Here is a 15,671-nt window from a genome sequence, read left to right on the forward strand (position 1 = left end):
GAGAGAGGGAGGGGGTATTAATAAATAAAAGCATGATGTTTGCAATTCTAGTGGTAAACTAGAATGTTAAGAAGGAGTAAATACTCCCTCGGTGCAGAAGACCAGTAAACAACTATTTATTGGCTACTAGCTCCAAATATTTCATCTCCATTTTAACATTCACTTTTCAGCTGCTGCTGCTGCTATTGCTGCTATACTTGCTGAGATTTCCACACAACTGCTAAAGGTGGAGGTTTCCTAATGCAATTTTTCAATGGCTCTTTTGTTCCAACATCCTCCCCAGATGGAAAATATAATTCCTGCCTGGAAAACAACACTTCTGCCCAGAAAATAAAACGGCAGAACAAGTCCTGGAAATGCCAAGGGCACATTTTTGGACAGCTGTCCCACAGCAAAGGGGTGGCGGTGGTAAATTTGTCTGGCCTTTCTTACAAGAATGAAACTTACAGAGATTTGCACCCCCAGCTTAAAGTCAGAAGAAACACTGAAAAGAGGATGTGTGAGAATGACACAGAGAAATACTAATGTTTTATATCCATCAGCTGATAATAATGACATCAGTTCTAGAGAAAAAGGACTGTTATGGAGCGGCACACAAGTGGCATTTCCTGCTGACCCTAAATGGCTAAAGGGGCTCAGTTCCTCTTCTGCCTCTTGCTTTTCTTGCTGACCCCCTTAAAAAAAGCCCTTGTTTCCATGACTTTCTTTGCCCAACCCAGTTCCTCTTTGATATGTTTTCCTGCTGACCAAGGGAAATACATTCATTTAATCCTTGAGTCACAGAAGTGGAAGGGACCCTCATGGGACATGTAGTCCAGCCCCCAGCCCAGCAGAAACACACAAATCAAAGCATTCCTGAACCTCTCTTTATAGACCTCCAAAGAAAGAGAAAGTGTGCCATTCCCCAAGGGAGTCTCTTTCACTCTCAAGCAGCTCTTGACTATCAAGGAGCTACCATGTTCTTAGGGTTATATGCAATCTCTTTCCTTGCCGTTTGAATCCATGACTGTCTGGTCTCCAAAACAGCAGAAAAACAAGCATCAATTGCATGAGGAAAGAGGTGCAGTGGTTAAATGCTTATACTGCAGCCACTCACTCACAAAACCACAAGGTTCTGAGTTCAATACTAATAGTTCAATAGCCACCTTGAGTCCTTGTACTGAGAGGAAGGTGGGATATAAATAAACATGATGATGATGATGATGATGATGATGATGATGATGATGATGATACCAGCCAGAGGCTCTGGGTCAACTCAGCCTGGCATTCTTCCAAGGTTGCTAACATGAATACCCAGCTTGTTGGGAGCAATTAGCACACACCTTGTAAACTGCTTAATACATCGGTAAGTGGTATAGAAATGCACTACTATTGCTTAAGGTGAACCTATCGGAGGCATCACTAAAGGTGGTGGCATTTGCTGCTTCATTTCATGGCTGCTTCCTGAAAATCCTCTGAGACCCCCTCAAGCTTCTGTTGACTTGAGGTAGGTAGAGGCAAGTGGTCTGAAAGGTAGGTAGGTAGGGGCAAGTGGTCTTCCGTATCTGAATGGGAAGGAGGACTCTCTGCCCGCTGGTCTCCCTCCTGAGACATTTGGCCCTGGAGCTTCCCATTGCTCCAGTTCAGCAGAAGGTCCAAAGATGTCCAATGCTTCAGTCTCTGAGTCAGAGTCAAGATCCATCTTCTGGGGGCAGGGCATGACACCTCTGGGCTCTGACCCAGTGTAGTCCACATACTCCACGCCCCCAAAAGAAGGGACCTTTGGCTACTGCCCACAGCTCTAGCCGGTCACATGGACCACATGATGTGCTGATCTGGTCCCAGGGCTGCAGGAAGGCACAAAGGGGGAAGTAGCCCTTCCTCCTCCTCCTCCTCCTCCCTTTCAGATCAGAGAGGGAACAAAAAGAGAGGCTTCCCTCTTAGTCTTCCAGGGACCCTGCCTGGATTTGTTGCCAGCACTAGCCATCCTTGGGTTCGGTACCTTTGCTGAGCAGCCATCATGGATTCGCCTGGTCCTCTCCCCTTTTCCTTCTTCTTCTTCTCCTTCTTCCTCATCATCCACGCTGCAAGTAAGTCCAAACGAAATGGCTTTTCTTTTTCCCAGCTTTCATTCTGCTTGGAAAACTTTGGCATTGGGAGAGGGGCCTGTTAGGTGGGATAATAAATATCGTACAGTTGGCTCTCCGTATTCGTGGATTCTTCATCCACAGATTCAACCATCTCTGGCTTGGAGATATTCCCAAAAGCCAACCTTGATTTCGCCACTTCATCTAAGGGTCACATTTTGCTAGGCCACTGTATGTCATGGGACTTGAGCATCCTCAGGATTTGGGCATCCACAAGGATCCAAATAAACCTATCCTCATGCAGTCAGTGCTTGTTTTCTCTCCTGTCATCAGCAGATAACAAGGGCTGGCTATAGCTTTTTCCTAAATGTATTTTTGGATGGTGAATTTGAAAAATACCATGAAAATGTCATACCACACACCGTTCTTTCAGAAAAGCAGATTTCTTTAAATCAATTCGGTTCTTTCTCAGCTTTGGTTAAGTGTGTATGCTGATGATATAGTCCAGTGCTATTTCTTATAGTGCTTTTGAAAGGATTTGGGTGCGTGTGTGTTTTATATCAGTGAATTGAAGTGTTCTGAAAGTCTTTCGCTAGACCTCAGCCCTTTCTTTGACCCTTTGCAGGATCAATTCAGTTCAGTCACACATTACAACACAGAAACATCAGAGCAAGTTGTGAAAAAACTATGCGACGGAGCAAACCTGAGATCAGTTTTGGATTTAGGATGCCAAATGCCTATAAAACCAGCACACATTTTAAAATAATGATGGCCATCCATTTTTGCAGGCCTTTCCTCTCCCTGAAAAGGAGCCTGCAAAATAGATGGTCAGAAGGGGACACCCTGGGGACCACCTCCCATTGCCAAGCCTTGACTTGGTAGAGGAGGTGGGAGTTAGACGTACCATCATCCCCATGACCCTCATCCTCAGTTTCACAGTCCCCTAGCTTACCAAGAACCCTTTGAGGCTCTTTCACGGGACACAGTTTATTGCACTCTCTCATACAATCCTACTAGAGTTGGACTCACCGCGGTCGGCAGCAACTGTGCCAGACCTGAAACTGAAAGCGCTGAGATCCAAGATCTTGCCTGGTCCCATGAAGAGGAACTTGCAAAAGGAGCCTGCAAAACAGGGGGAGTCCAGCCATCTCCATTGGTTGCTCAGTCAGTCTCATGCTGATTCTTTCCAGAGTTCACCAAGAAGTTTCAGAGAAAGGAAAACTCAGCTGGATGGGGGATGGACACGGTGGGCAAATGGTGGGCAAACAGTGGCCCCTGTGCAGCTTCTGGGACCGTTTTGAGGGCCCCAGTCCTTGCAGACTTCCAGATCTGCCCTTTCTGCAGCCAAAAAGAAAAAAAGAGAGAGATCATATTGTTTGGAAGCCTTCAGGAGCAGAGGCTTGCCTTTTAAATCCCCAATGTAACAATTAATACAAAAGAAGACCTGTTTTTTCAAAACCAGAAAAGGGTTAGGGTCCTTTTCAAGGGGGGGTTGCATTCGCAGTTGCCAAACTTTGGTCTTTCAGCTGTTTTGGACTTCAGTTTCCAGGATTCCTAGTGGTTGGCCAAACTGGAAGCAGCGGATACTGGGAGCTGAAGTCCAAAACATCAGAGGGACCCAAGTTTGGGAACCACTGTCTTTAGGATTGCTATATGTCTGTGTGGCTCACAGTGGGTGGAAAAATAGCCCTCAGAACCACTGCGTTTGGTCACCTCTACGTTATTCTAAGAGTGCCAGCAAGGCATAGTGGTTTGAGCCTTGGGCTATGACTATGGAAACCAGGGTTCAATTCCCAGCTTGGCCATAAAACCCACTGAGACCTTGCCTCAGAGGATGGCAATGGCAAGCTCCTTCTGAAGAAACAGGACAAGAAAACCCCACAATAAGTTGGGAACGTCTTGAAGGCACGCAAAAGAAACACCTATGCTATTATAGAACATGTAAGATCTCAAAGCCAAGGCATATTTGTAAAGTTAGTGCATACTTACAGAAAAGGGCTCCTGGAAAACGTTACGTTTTGGACTGCAGCTCCCAGAATCCCCAAGAGAAGGTCAGAGCCTGAAATGGCACAGCTGGGTTCTGAAAAGAGTGGGTCCATTAACCCCAGTCTCTCCGCACTGTCTCTTCCTTGCTCTCCAGGTGCAGTGAGCCCCACCAAGAACTTCACCCAAGAGGCGGGCAGCGCGGTCCATTTGGATTCGGGGATCCCCAAGGGGGCCTCTTTCTCCAGCATCTTCCTCCGGTCAGCTTCCCTCAGGAGGACCCTGGCCATCTGGGTCCCGGGGAAACCTCTCAACGTCTTAACCTCAGAGTATTCAGGAAGGATCACCTTCGAAGAGGACAGTCACGAGTTCTGGATCCATACCCTGACGCTGCACGATGGGGGCATCTATGAGATTTTGATGAAGAAAAACGAAGAGGTTGAGGAGTCCTTACGGAAATACGCCGTCTTTGTGTTCAGTGAGTAAGGGCAGAGAGCTGGGGATCATATACTCCAATGTTTCTGGGCAACGCAGCTTCTCATTTTCATTTGAGAAATGTTAGAGGACAAGTTGTGTGTGGGTTTATGATTGTACAGAAGAACTCATGGCTGGTCTGAAGCATTTCCAGCCAGTGGTCAAGAGCAGGGAATGAATGCCAGGAACATTTACACCATCAACCCGAGACAGAAAGGAATCGGCTGATCTGAGGAATCCCTCTGGAACTGGAGTCAGACCTTGCTCTAATCTCTTGGAATTGGAGGCGTAGTTCCCACTGGGATCAGCAGGGGGCAGCAGAGAGAGGCAGGCGGAGTCTTGCCCTTCCCAGTTGGTTCAGGCAAAAGCAAACCGCAGCAGCATTTCCTAGATTGTCTGTTTGCCCTCTTTTCAAACCCTCTTGGAGGGTATCCTTTCTGCCCCATGTGCCGTGAGCAGTGGGGAAACCACCAGCCGTATTCTCACTCTCCTCTCCATTCCCCTACAGATATCAGTGTCACTGCCAGCCAGCTGGCCAACCATTCCTGCAGCCTGGGTTTGCTCTGCGAGGCCGGGACGGGGAATAAGTGGGTGACCTACACCTGGAAGGGCACGGACACGGGGGTCACCGTCTCCCAGGACGCCTGGCTCAGACTCCTCATGGACCCCAAAGACGAGGGGGACTCCTACACTTGCACCGCCCAAGCCCCCGGCACCCAGGCCGCGTGGAGTGTCACTCCCTGCAAGTACTGTGGGGCCTTTTCTGGGGCTGATGGTAAGTACCAGTCGGGAGCAGAGAGTCCCACCTGGCATGGGGAGCATTCCCCCCCATCACACTTTGCAAGAATCGCAGCCGTCCTTTAATGTGGCTCTTGCAACACCTGTGCCTGGGAAAAGTTGATTTGTGTGAACTGCAACTCCCCAAGTCTCCATCATGCTTGCTGGAGAATCCAAAAAAACCCACCATGCACCCACAAAAACCACTAGGTTTGGAATAAAAAGGAGAAACCAAGCCTTGTCCAGGGTGCTCATCTGCATTACAAATGCTGCTCTTCTTCCTCTTACTCCACAGGAAGAATTACAATTAGTCCACAGATGGTCATTACTGTGGCCCTGAACCCTTGCAGACTCCCCCAAAAGAGGGTGAATCCCCCAAAGGACAGCCATCTTAGTGGTGTAGGCCAAGGTTGATGGAAGCTAAGGTCCAACACACTTGGAGGAGTCCATTGAATTTAAGGAATCTCTGGATTTAGGGGTTCCTCGCCTTCCTTTCTCTCTCTGTTTGCCATTGCCCATCTCATGAAAAGCAACCCTTGCTTTGTATTTGTGGAGCAACCAATGCCTTGCAATTTTTTTCCAATTAAAGCCGGCAGCAAAGCTTTTGCAAAACGGAATCTCTAGTTTCCTAGCCCCGTTTGCCAGCGTGTCCAAAAACAGGTTCAATTTGAAGCTGGTGGCAAAAAGCGCCAGCTGAAGGGCGACCCGAGTAATACCAGCTGGCAGACAAATATCTTTGAAACTCTCTTTAAAAGAGGAGGAGAAAAGCTGAAAGGAAGCACTCTTCTTCCTCCCGTCCGTCTCGGGGGAGCCCACGGAAATCCAAACAGCTCGCAAATACTACAAATAATACCACTTGCCAAATTAACATTTTTGAAATGTAAGCGAATTTGTCATCTGGGTTGGAGTTGGTTTTTTAATTCCTCTCCCCCCCCCCCCTTCTCTCTCTCTGTCTGTCTTCAGAATAGCTCTGTTTCTGAAGTTTGCCTAAGCAAGTGCTTCTCGCTTTGGCGCCTTTTGAGTTGTCCTCTGCATTATTCATCGAGGCCTTCATTATTCCGTGTTCAGCAATTCTTTTTGATGCTCTTAAAAATCATTATTTGGCTAACCCATTGCCACATGGTAGTGTTGACGAATTTGAGGAGGGGTGGATTTGCAGGGGGAGAGATAATTATTTACGCATCAGCCGTTGCTAGATTTGCTGCAGAAGGAGCGTTTCCTTGAGACATTTGCATGGAGGCCCCCATCTGCAAAGGGAAATTGCATTCAAAAATTGGAAACAAGGAGCGCGCATATATATATATAATCTGGGAGGGTTTTTTTGCAGTCAGAACAACAAAGGGATGGAAGGAGGCATTCATCAAGAAGCAATCCTGTCCATTTTCCGAAGCAATGCCGTGCGATTACAGGAAAAGACGTCGCAGCGCGTGCCCAAAAAGCAAAATGCAGATCTGTCCAAAGTTGGCACAGCAAAATGGAGCACTTGCACTTTAGCTCAGGAGGAAAAGTTCCTCTTTTTGGACTCCAGCTCCCAGAATCCATGGGTTGCATGGATGCTGGATGTTGCAGTCCAAAAAAGACACATTTGTCCCGCCTCCCCAAGTCTCCTCTGAGGTGTCACAGCGCAGTCCACATCCCTCGCACTCCCCTATTGACTCTCTGGGTCCAAATGTCCCACTTTGCTCTTTTCTCCATCCTTTTGCAGGACGCCTCCGACTTGGGCTTCGGACCTTCTCCCTCCTCGCCTTTCCGCTCTCCCTTTTGGTGCTCCTGTGATGCGGTTCGTTTTGGAAAAAGGCGTAGAAATGCACCCACACCTTGTGTAGGAACACTAGTAAACGTTGTTGGTCATGCAGCCCATTAGCCTCAAACCCTATTGAAATCCCCTCTTCCACACAGCCATTTAAGGCAGAGGCACCCTGTCCCTTGTTTCACTTGGCGACTCCAAGACTTCAGAACGGTCTCACAGCGTTGCCTCCAAGAAGTCTTATTATTTTGGTGGAAATGTCAAAGGGTTAAAAGATATTGGTTAGAAACACATGAAACAATTCAAAAAATCCTACAGGTTAAGATAAGATATGACCCCAAGTTATATTTGTTAAATATGGTTGAAGATGAGGAATTGGAGAGAAGACATGGTAAAGGAAGTACTAAACACTGTACATATGTACAGTTTCAAACAAGAAGTGCTATTATTTGAACAGATTTTGGGTATGGGAGAAAGGATGTTTCTCTTGCAATAAAAGGCCCATCTTAATTGGAAGTCCTTTACTGTAGCTTACTGCACCAAGCCACAACTGCCAAATTCTATGCAACCATTAAAGGCAGAGGAGCACTCTCCAGTTTGCAATCTGGCAATGCTCTCCTTCCATTTTTCCTAGTCTTCCGTACCTAAGTTTTGCTGCCTGAAGTTTGCACTTTTGGGAGGTGGAAATATGTGCGTATATTAGAAATGTGACAAAAATTCATTATTATTACTCATTCCCAAGTCAGAAAATGAAAGAATTTCCTGACATTGGGAAGAATAACAGACCAGTCAGGATTATATACAATATTATCTCAGCACCCAAACATCCTAAAATGTTGCGAAGGAATTGTTTTGCATTAAATAGTGGTGCTTTTTGTTTTCTGAGTGGAAAAGAGGTTTCTTGCACACACACACACACACAGAAAGAGAAAGAGATAAAAATCATGTGCAGAAAACATGTTTTGCAATCCCTAATTCCCATCGGCCACGCTATCTGGGGATGATAGGAGTTGTGTTGTTGTTTTTTACCTCAGTAAATAGTTCTAATTATCTCCCATTCTGAGTATGGAGGTGGCACTTGGATCTTAACAGCCACGTAGTGATTTCCTACTTTAGTCCAAATTTTTACCTCAGAAATGACTCTCAAAGCTAATTTCCTAAGTGTGCTCCTAGTCTCCTACCATTACCTCAGCAATTTTACTTCAGAGACTAGGTATTTTCTAGCGTGGGGTCAGTCCTTGAGTAATCTCCTACAAGAAACCCTTAACATTTACCTCAGAGATTACTCCCCTAACACAAAAAGCACCTATAATTTAAACCGTTGAACCTTTCCCTCTAAAGTTCAATTAAATATTGGGCTTATGGCAACTCATGCTCAGAACCCCTTTAACTCAAGCACATCCCACAGCAATGCCTCCAAGAAGTGTTATTTTAACAGATTTTGGGGATGGGACAAGTGACATTTTTCTTGCAGTCAAAGGCCCATCTCAATTGCAAGTCCTTCACTGTGGCTAATTGTGGGGTTGCAAGACTTAAAATGGATAGGGCTCCTGTACCTTTCACAGTTGTGTGTACAAAAGGGACACCAGCAGAGGTTGCTTACTTTTGACATGACAAACAACAACTGCTGAAACCAGGCACCAAGCCACAACTGCCAAAATTCCCCTCTTCTATGCAACCATTAAAGGCAGAGGAGCACCCTCCAGTTTGTTATCTGGCAATGCTCTTGGCACCCAAACATCCTAAAGTGTTGCAAAGAAATTGTTTTGTATTAAATTGTGGTGCTCCCATAATGGCCTTTTGTTTTCTGGGTGGAAAACAGGTTTCTTGCACACACACAAACAGAGAGAAAGAGACAAAAATCATGTGCAGAAAACATGTTTTGCAATCCCAACTCCCATCAGCCATGCTATCTGGGGATGATAGGAGTTGCGTTGTTTTTTTACCTCAGGAAATATTTCTAATTATAAAAATTATAGCAATTTATGTTGGAAATGTGGTAGGGAGAGGGGTTCGATGGATCTGTGAAAGAGCTATGAAATTCTGGAAACAATTTTATTTTGAAATTAAGAGAGTAACGAAGCTATCTGATCTTAGATTTTCCTCAGAAATTTTCGCTATTAAATATGTTAGAAGAATCAATTGAGGCAAAAGTTTGGTAAAATCTTATTTTATATGTTTTCAGCGGCAAGGTTAGTCTATGCTAAAAAAAATGGAGGAACAAAGAAATACCTTGATTTCTTCAGGAAAAAGCGGGATATAAATAATAATAATAATAATACCAATGATGGAAGATTGGGCATTTAAGCTGCTGGATTTATTAGAGAGGGGTAATTGACGAGAGGAATTAACCTTTTCAAACATCAATAATAATAATAATTTATTTATTTATATTCCACCTTTTCCCGAAGGAATCAAGGCAGATTACAGAACAGATTGGGAAAAGATAATAGACTACGGTATCTTCTATTGAAATGGGAGGAAATCAATACTTTAGGGACTGAATTAGATTAAAGTGTAAATAAGCAGGCAAAATGACTGTAATGAATTCCCATGATGTTTACTTTAGTAAGGCAAATCTCATTTGGTATTGAATAGTATCAAATTTAAAGGAAAAGTTTTCATAAGAAAAGGAAGGGAGGTTTTGTTTTAATTTCACTGATAGATAATCTGGAAAGATGCAAGTGGATGAAAATAAAATCCTAACTCTCAGATAGGAAGTAATGTATGAGGGAATGTTTGGTGGAACTTTTTAGATTGTAAGCCTGAGGGCAGGGAACCATCTATTATCGCCTCTGTTGTAAGCCACCCAGATTCCCAGTAATTGGGTGGCATACAAATAAATCCTATTATTATTATTATTATTATTATTATTTGTAATGTTTGTTATGCTCCTCCTCTCTCCTCCTTTCCCTTCCTTTAATTTCCCCCTTTTCCCCTGTCCTCTATATGTATGTTATAAGTATGTCTTACATGTATGTTTTTGGTATGATTAGACCAGGGGTCGGCAATCCCTGGCCCGCGGGCCGTATGCGGCCCGTGGAGGCAGCAGGACCGGCCCCAGCCCGGTCCTGCCACCGCCTCCTCCTCCTCCACCTCCTCTCCTCCTGGGCTGCCCTCCTCCACCTCCACCGCGCAGAAGAGGAAGAGGAGGGCCACGCGGCCTGGGGCTGAGGAGGCAAAGGGGGAAGCCCCGCGCCACCCTCCCCACCTCCCCGCGCGGCCCACCTCCTTCTCCTCTGCCTCCTCCACCCCGCCCCCAGGCCGCACGGCGCATGGAGGAGGGAGGAGGAGAAGAAGGAAGAGGAGGAAGAAGAGAAGGAAGAGGAGGAGGGGGGAGCAGATGAAAGAGGAGGAGAGGGAGGAGAAGAAGGAAGAGGAGGAAGAAGAGAAGGAAGAGGAGGAGGATGGAGCAGATGAAGGAGGAGGAGGAAGAGGAGGAGGGGGAGGAGAAGAAGGAAGAGGAGGAAGAAGAGAAGGAAGAGGAGGAGGGGGAGCAGAAGGAGGAGGAAGAGGAAGAGGAGGAAGAAGAGAAGGAAGAGGAGGAGGGGGGAGCAGAAGAAGGAGGAGGAGGAAGAGGAGGATGGGGAGGAGAGGAAGGAAGAGGAGGAAGAAGAGAAGGAAGAGGAGGAGGGGGGAGCAGAAGGAGGAGGAGGAGGAAGAGGAGGAGGGGGAGGAGAAGAAGGAAGATGAGGAAGAAGAGAAGGAAGAGGAGGAGGGGGAGCAGAAGAAGGAGGAGGAGGGGGAGGAGAAGAAGGAAGAGGAGGAAGAAGAGAAGGAAGAGGAGGAAGAAGAGGAGGAAGAGGAGGAGGGGGGAGCAGAAGAAGGAGGAGGAGGAAGAGGAGGAAGAAGAGAAGGAAGAGGAGGAGGGGGGAGCAGAAGAAGGAGGAGGAGGAAGAGGAGGATGGGGAGGAGAGGAAGGAAGAGGAGGAAGAAGAGAAGGAAGAGGAGGAGGGGGGAGCAGAAGGAGGAGGAGGAGGAAGAGGAGGAGGGGGAGGAGAAGAAGGAAGATGAGGAAGAAGAGAAGGAAGAGGAGGAGGGGGAGCAGAAGAAGGAGGAGGAGGGGGAGGAGAAGAAGGAAGAGGAGGAAGAAGAGAAGGAAGAAGAGAAGGAAGAGGAGGAGGGGGGAGCAGAAGGAGGAGGAGGAAGAGGAGGAGGGGGAGGAGAAGAAGGAAGATGAGGAAGAAGAGAAGGAAGAGGAGGAGGGGGAGCAGAAGAAGGAGGAGGATGAAGAGGAGGAGGGGGAGCAGAAGGAGGAGGTGGTGAGTGGCCAGAGGCCTCAAGGTTTTTTTTTAATTTTATTTTGTGTGCTTTAAGTGCTAACAAGTCTCCCTTGCTTTGACAATGATAGTGTGGTGGTGATGATGATGATGATGATGATGATGATGATGAGAGTCAGCTTGATATGCATGGAGGCACTGTTTCAGAAGCCGAGAGAGTGTGACTTTCCAAAGTGCCTTTTCTGTGTGTTTTTGGTTCTTTAATGGTGATATTGATATCAGAAAACCTTTGAGGCATGGCCAATGTAAATTGCTGTGATTTTTACAAACTCATGCGCAGTGAAGAAAAACCACAGTCCCTTGACCACGTACACACTTTTGAGAAGTACAATTTGTGCAAGAACGGTGAAACCACCTTGACATGTTCAATATGCATAGCCATGTGAACCCATGTTCAGTGTGAAACCCAAAGAGTTTGGTTATGCAATAAGCCTGTGAAATATGCAAGAGGCCATCTTAAGTAAAGCCATGTTCAATGCCCAAATGTGCTGTTTGGAATGGGGGGAGGGGGGGTTGGCCAGAAAGGGAAGTACATTTCTGCCATCTGTCTAGGAATAATGCCCAAATGTCCTCCATTTTGATCATGCCTAAGAAACATGCATTTAGATTAACATTTGTAAAAAATCATCACATTTTTTCGCATGTCCTCCATTTTTAAAAAATGTGTCCTACATTTGAAAATGTTGTCCTATATTATTTAATTATTTATTTTTTGGCTCCCCCCCTGTTGTCTGGGGGACACCAACCCGGCCCCCGGCTTAAAAAGGTTGCCTACCCCTGGATTAGACCATGTGTCTATGTGCATGGATATGGATTGTATGTACTTTTACAGTCTTTTAAAAATCTAATAAAAACTTGACACACACACACACACACACACACACATATATATATATATATATATGGAAATATTTCTAATTATCTCCCATTCTGAGTATGGAGGTGGCACTTGGATCTTAACAGCCACTTAGTGATTTCCTACTTTAGTCCACATTTTTTACCTCAGAAATCACCCTCAAAGTTAGTTTCCTAAGTGTGCTCCTAGTCTCCTACAATTACCTCAGCAATTTTACCTCAGAGACTAGGGCGGGTTATAGACCGCCATTTCGGACGTCCTCAGGACGTCCCATTTTAAAAAAGGAGCGTCTCTTCTAGACGCCCCTTTCCTTATCACGGACTCAGTCCGTGACAAATGGCGACGACCATTCCACACGGCCACCGCCATTTTTACCTCTTGGGCGCATAGCGTCCAGACGGGTCGCGGCGGTTATGACGTTGCAAGTGCGCCATGGGCGCCTTGCGACGTCATAACGGCGCCGCAGGAAGAAGCTCCATTTTGGAGCTTCTTTTTTGCTCCGCGAGGGAGTCGCGCGGTTTGTATGCTGCGACTCCCACGCGGAGCAAAGAGCAGCGGCGGTCTGTAAAACGCCTAAGTGTTTTCCAACATGGGGTCAGTCCTTGAGTAATCTCCTACAAGAAACCCTTAACATTTACCTCAGAGATTAACTCCCCTGACACAAAAAACACCTAGAATTTAAACTGTTGAAACTTTTCCCTCTAAAATTCAGTTAAATATTGGGCTTCTGGCAACTCGCACTCAGAACCCCTTTAACTCAAGCACACTTTCAGCGAACAGATATTTTCGAATCCCAGCGCTGCCACCAAATTTATATTGTTGGCCAATGGAGTTATGGATCGCAAAACATGGCGGTTGTTTAAATGGGAGAGAAGTGGAGTGGGATAACGACATCTTGTCTTGTTCAGTCTCGAGCACATGCATTTTTCCGGCAACCAAGCACAGGTTGTGAAGCCGAAGGCTTTCACGGCTGGCATCCATAGTGTTTTTGTGGGGTTTTGGGGCTATGTGGCCATGTTCTAGAAGAGTTTATTCCTGCTGTTTCACCAGCATCTTCCATGCCTTAATTCCTCTGCCAGCCAAATCCTAATCTGTCCAGCAGGTGGCACTCATAAACTGCTTTGCTTTCTAAAAAACTAAATTTCCTAGCCAGGCAGTGTAGGCTAGTGGTTTGAGCATTGGACTACCACCCTCCAGAGAAGGAGACTCCTTCCCTTGATCAGATGAAGGAGTAGTTAATGTGTTTGTACTGAATATGGTTCAACATATCTCCCCAATTATCTGTATTAAAGATGTTTCAGTTGATGTGAATATGCCCTTGTTTGCGGTCAATTTGGCTTCAATCAAATCAGTTTGTTCAAGAGAAAATCAGGCCTGAAGTATTCCATGAAGCCAACAAAAATGAACTGAAACTCACATTGGACAGATCATGAGGATGATAAATAATAATAAAAATAATACTTTTATTTATATCCCTCTATCTATGTGATTTACTAAAAAGACAATAACTCTTGGTAAAGTGAAAGACAGAGAGCAGCAGAGTGGTTTGAGCATTGGGCCACAACTCTGGAGACCAGACCAGGGTTTGAATCCCTGCTTGGCCATGGAAAATCATATTGGGCAAGTCTCTCTCTCTCAGACATAGAGGAAAGCAAAGGCAAACCTCCTCTGAACAAATCTTGCCAAGAAAACCCCACGATTGCTTCGCCTTCGGGTCGCCATAAGTCGACTTGAAGGCACACAGTGACAACAACAAAGTGGAAGGCAGTAGGGAAATTGTGAACAGATTGCATCAAAGAAGCCATGGCTGCATCCCTGAGTTTGCAAGAGCTGGACAGTGCTGTGGATGACCAGAGGTCAATCCTTCAGGAGGTCACTCTAAGTCAAAACTGTTGTGTGCTTTCAAGTCATTTGTGACTTATGGCCACCACCCTAACATCCCAAAAGAAAAATGTTGTATGTGTGTGTGTTTTAATTACAAGCTGTGAAGAACAACGGTGGTTAGCAGTTAACACAAAATGCTTGAAGCTATGCCCAGGAGCCATCCCTCGACCTCAGGCTTTGGGCTGGAAACCTCAGGGCCAGCAACAGTCCTGAAATGGCAACCCCAGACTCACCTCACCCCTGGTTACCCCCCCTCAACTTATCCTTCCCTTCACCCCCATCCTCATCTCCTCCGTTTCCTTCTTTATTGACTGGAATTACTTCCCGCTTCCTTGGGACTCCTTGCTGAGAAGCCAACAGACCGTGCTAATAGCTCTAAGTAATGGCTTCTTCTTCTCCTCATTGGGGAGGAAAGGAAGACGCTTGCTATGTTTCTCTGGGCCCATCACAAGTATAGAGTATATATAACCTTTGTGGTATAAATCTACAGCGCTATATAAATAAAGTATAATAATAATAACAACAACAACTTTGGCAGAGACAGCCCCGCTTAATCCTCTGCCTTCCCATTTTCTCAAGTGCTTTAAAAATGCCCCAGTTGGAAGGTATCTCAAGCATCGTTATTAAAAACATCTGGAGTTTTTCAAGCCTTTACACTGATCCCAAGCCACTCAAATAACTCTTTCCGTGCGGCCGCTTTCCATCAGCTGGTCTCAAAATGTCAGGCCAAGGCTGGGTTTACTCGAAACAGCTCCTTTCTGCTTTTAAAGCCTCCCCGCTTAGAAAACCCATTTAACTTTCCTGCGTTGTCCCTCCTGGCAAAGCATTGGAGCAAACGGGGCTACTTTTTCCAGCCAAGCGGGGATGGAAATGGAAAGCGACGGGTCCAAAGTGGGGTGATGAGGATGATTGGGGGGGAAAGGAGGCTTTTTCCTTCCTCCCTGGATTAGCTCATGGGCTCTAAAAATATTCCAAGCCGAAAGTATTTATCTGCTCACAAATGCGCCATGCTGGGCCGCGAGCGGAATGAAGCTTTTTGCAACAACCAGTTTTAACTGTCTTTGTTTGTCCACCGACAACCAATGTTAAAACTGGACTTGTCATTTCATTTCCATACAGAAAGGATTTTGAATTTGAATTGACATTCTCAAGTTAGAATTGTCCGTCGTATTCCCCATTCCTGTGTATAGTTATGAAAGCTGAGCAGGGAAGAAAGGAAGATAGGAAGACAACTAAACCCTCTGAGATGTGATGCTGGAGGAGAGTTCTGCAAATACCATGGATGGCTAAAAAAGAGAACTAAATGGTTCCAGGAGCAAATCAAGCCTAAACCCTCCCTAGAAATGGCTAAACGGTGCCTTGAGCTGCAGTTCCTTTCCCTTTCAATTCTTCCTCTGTCTTGACATCTCTGGCTCCCTTCCCCAACCCATCGCTTCTAATATCTTCCTTCAGGGCATCTTACTTCACAGATACTCTGGGCTCCATCTACGCAGCCAAGACTTCTGGAGTTTTCCACCACCTTTCTGCCTTCCCTCCCCAATCCCTTGAAATTAAAACTAAAACACATCGTCAAGATGGAACATTTTTTAAAAGGAAGAAATCAT

General features: G+C 45.8%; 3 protein-coding genes across 4 annotated transcripts in view; 2 read left to right on the forward strand and 1 right to left on the reverse strand.

Moving 5' to 3' along the window:
• Window positions 1–4,272, reverse strand: part of LOC149301736 (G protein-activated inward rectifier potassium channel 3-like) — a 38,881-nt gene extending 34,609 nt beyond the window's left edge. The window contains exons 1-3 of one of the 2 annotated variants that reach the window (XM_089483079.1): window positions 4,056–4,272; window positions 3,096–3,404; window positions 1,982–2,145 (exon numbers count right to left, since the gene is read on the reverse strand). The gene's annotated coding sequence lies outside the window, so the exon portion shown is untranslated. Of the gene's footprint in view, window positions 1–1,981; window positions 2,146–3,095; window positions 3,405–4,055 lie in introns of those variants that run through there. The other variant, XM_089483080.1, reaches the window with a different exon arrangement.
• On the forward strand, window positions 1,922–5,296 carry LOC149301738 (uncharacterized). Its single transcript, XM_089483585.1, is given in 4 exon segments — window positions 1,922–2,069; window positions 4,207–4,527; window positions 5,032–5,100; window positions 5,103–5,296. Coding segments are annotated over 4 exon segments (654 nt in total). The 5' UTR covers window positions 1,922–1,999.
• Window positions 5,297–11,285: 5,989 nt separating this feature from the next.
• The window catches only part of LOC149301739 (kin of IRRE-like protein 1), an 81,665-nt gene continuing 77,279 nt past the window's right edge, over window positions 11,286–15,671 (forward strand). Inside the window, exon 1 of the mRNA XM_089483085.1 lies at window positions 11,286–11,309. The gene's annotated coding sequence lies outside the window, so the exon portion shown is untranslated. The remainder of the gene's footprint in view (window positions 11,310–15,671) is intronic.

The sequence above is a fragment of the Sceloporus occidentalis genome, unplaced genomic scaffold (assembly GCF_023333645.1).
Source record: "Sceloporus occidentalis isolate IW3139 unplaced genomic scaffold, rSceOcc1.0.p SCAF_20, whole genome shotgun sequence".
NCBI lineage: Eukaryota > Metazoa > Chordata > Lepidosauria > Squamata > Phrynosomatidae > Sceloporus > Sceloporus occidentalis.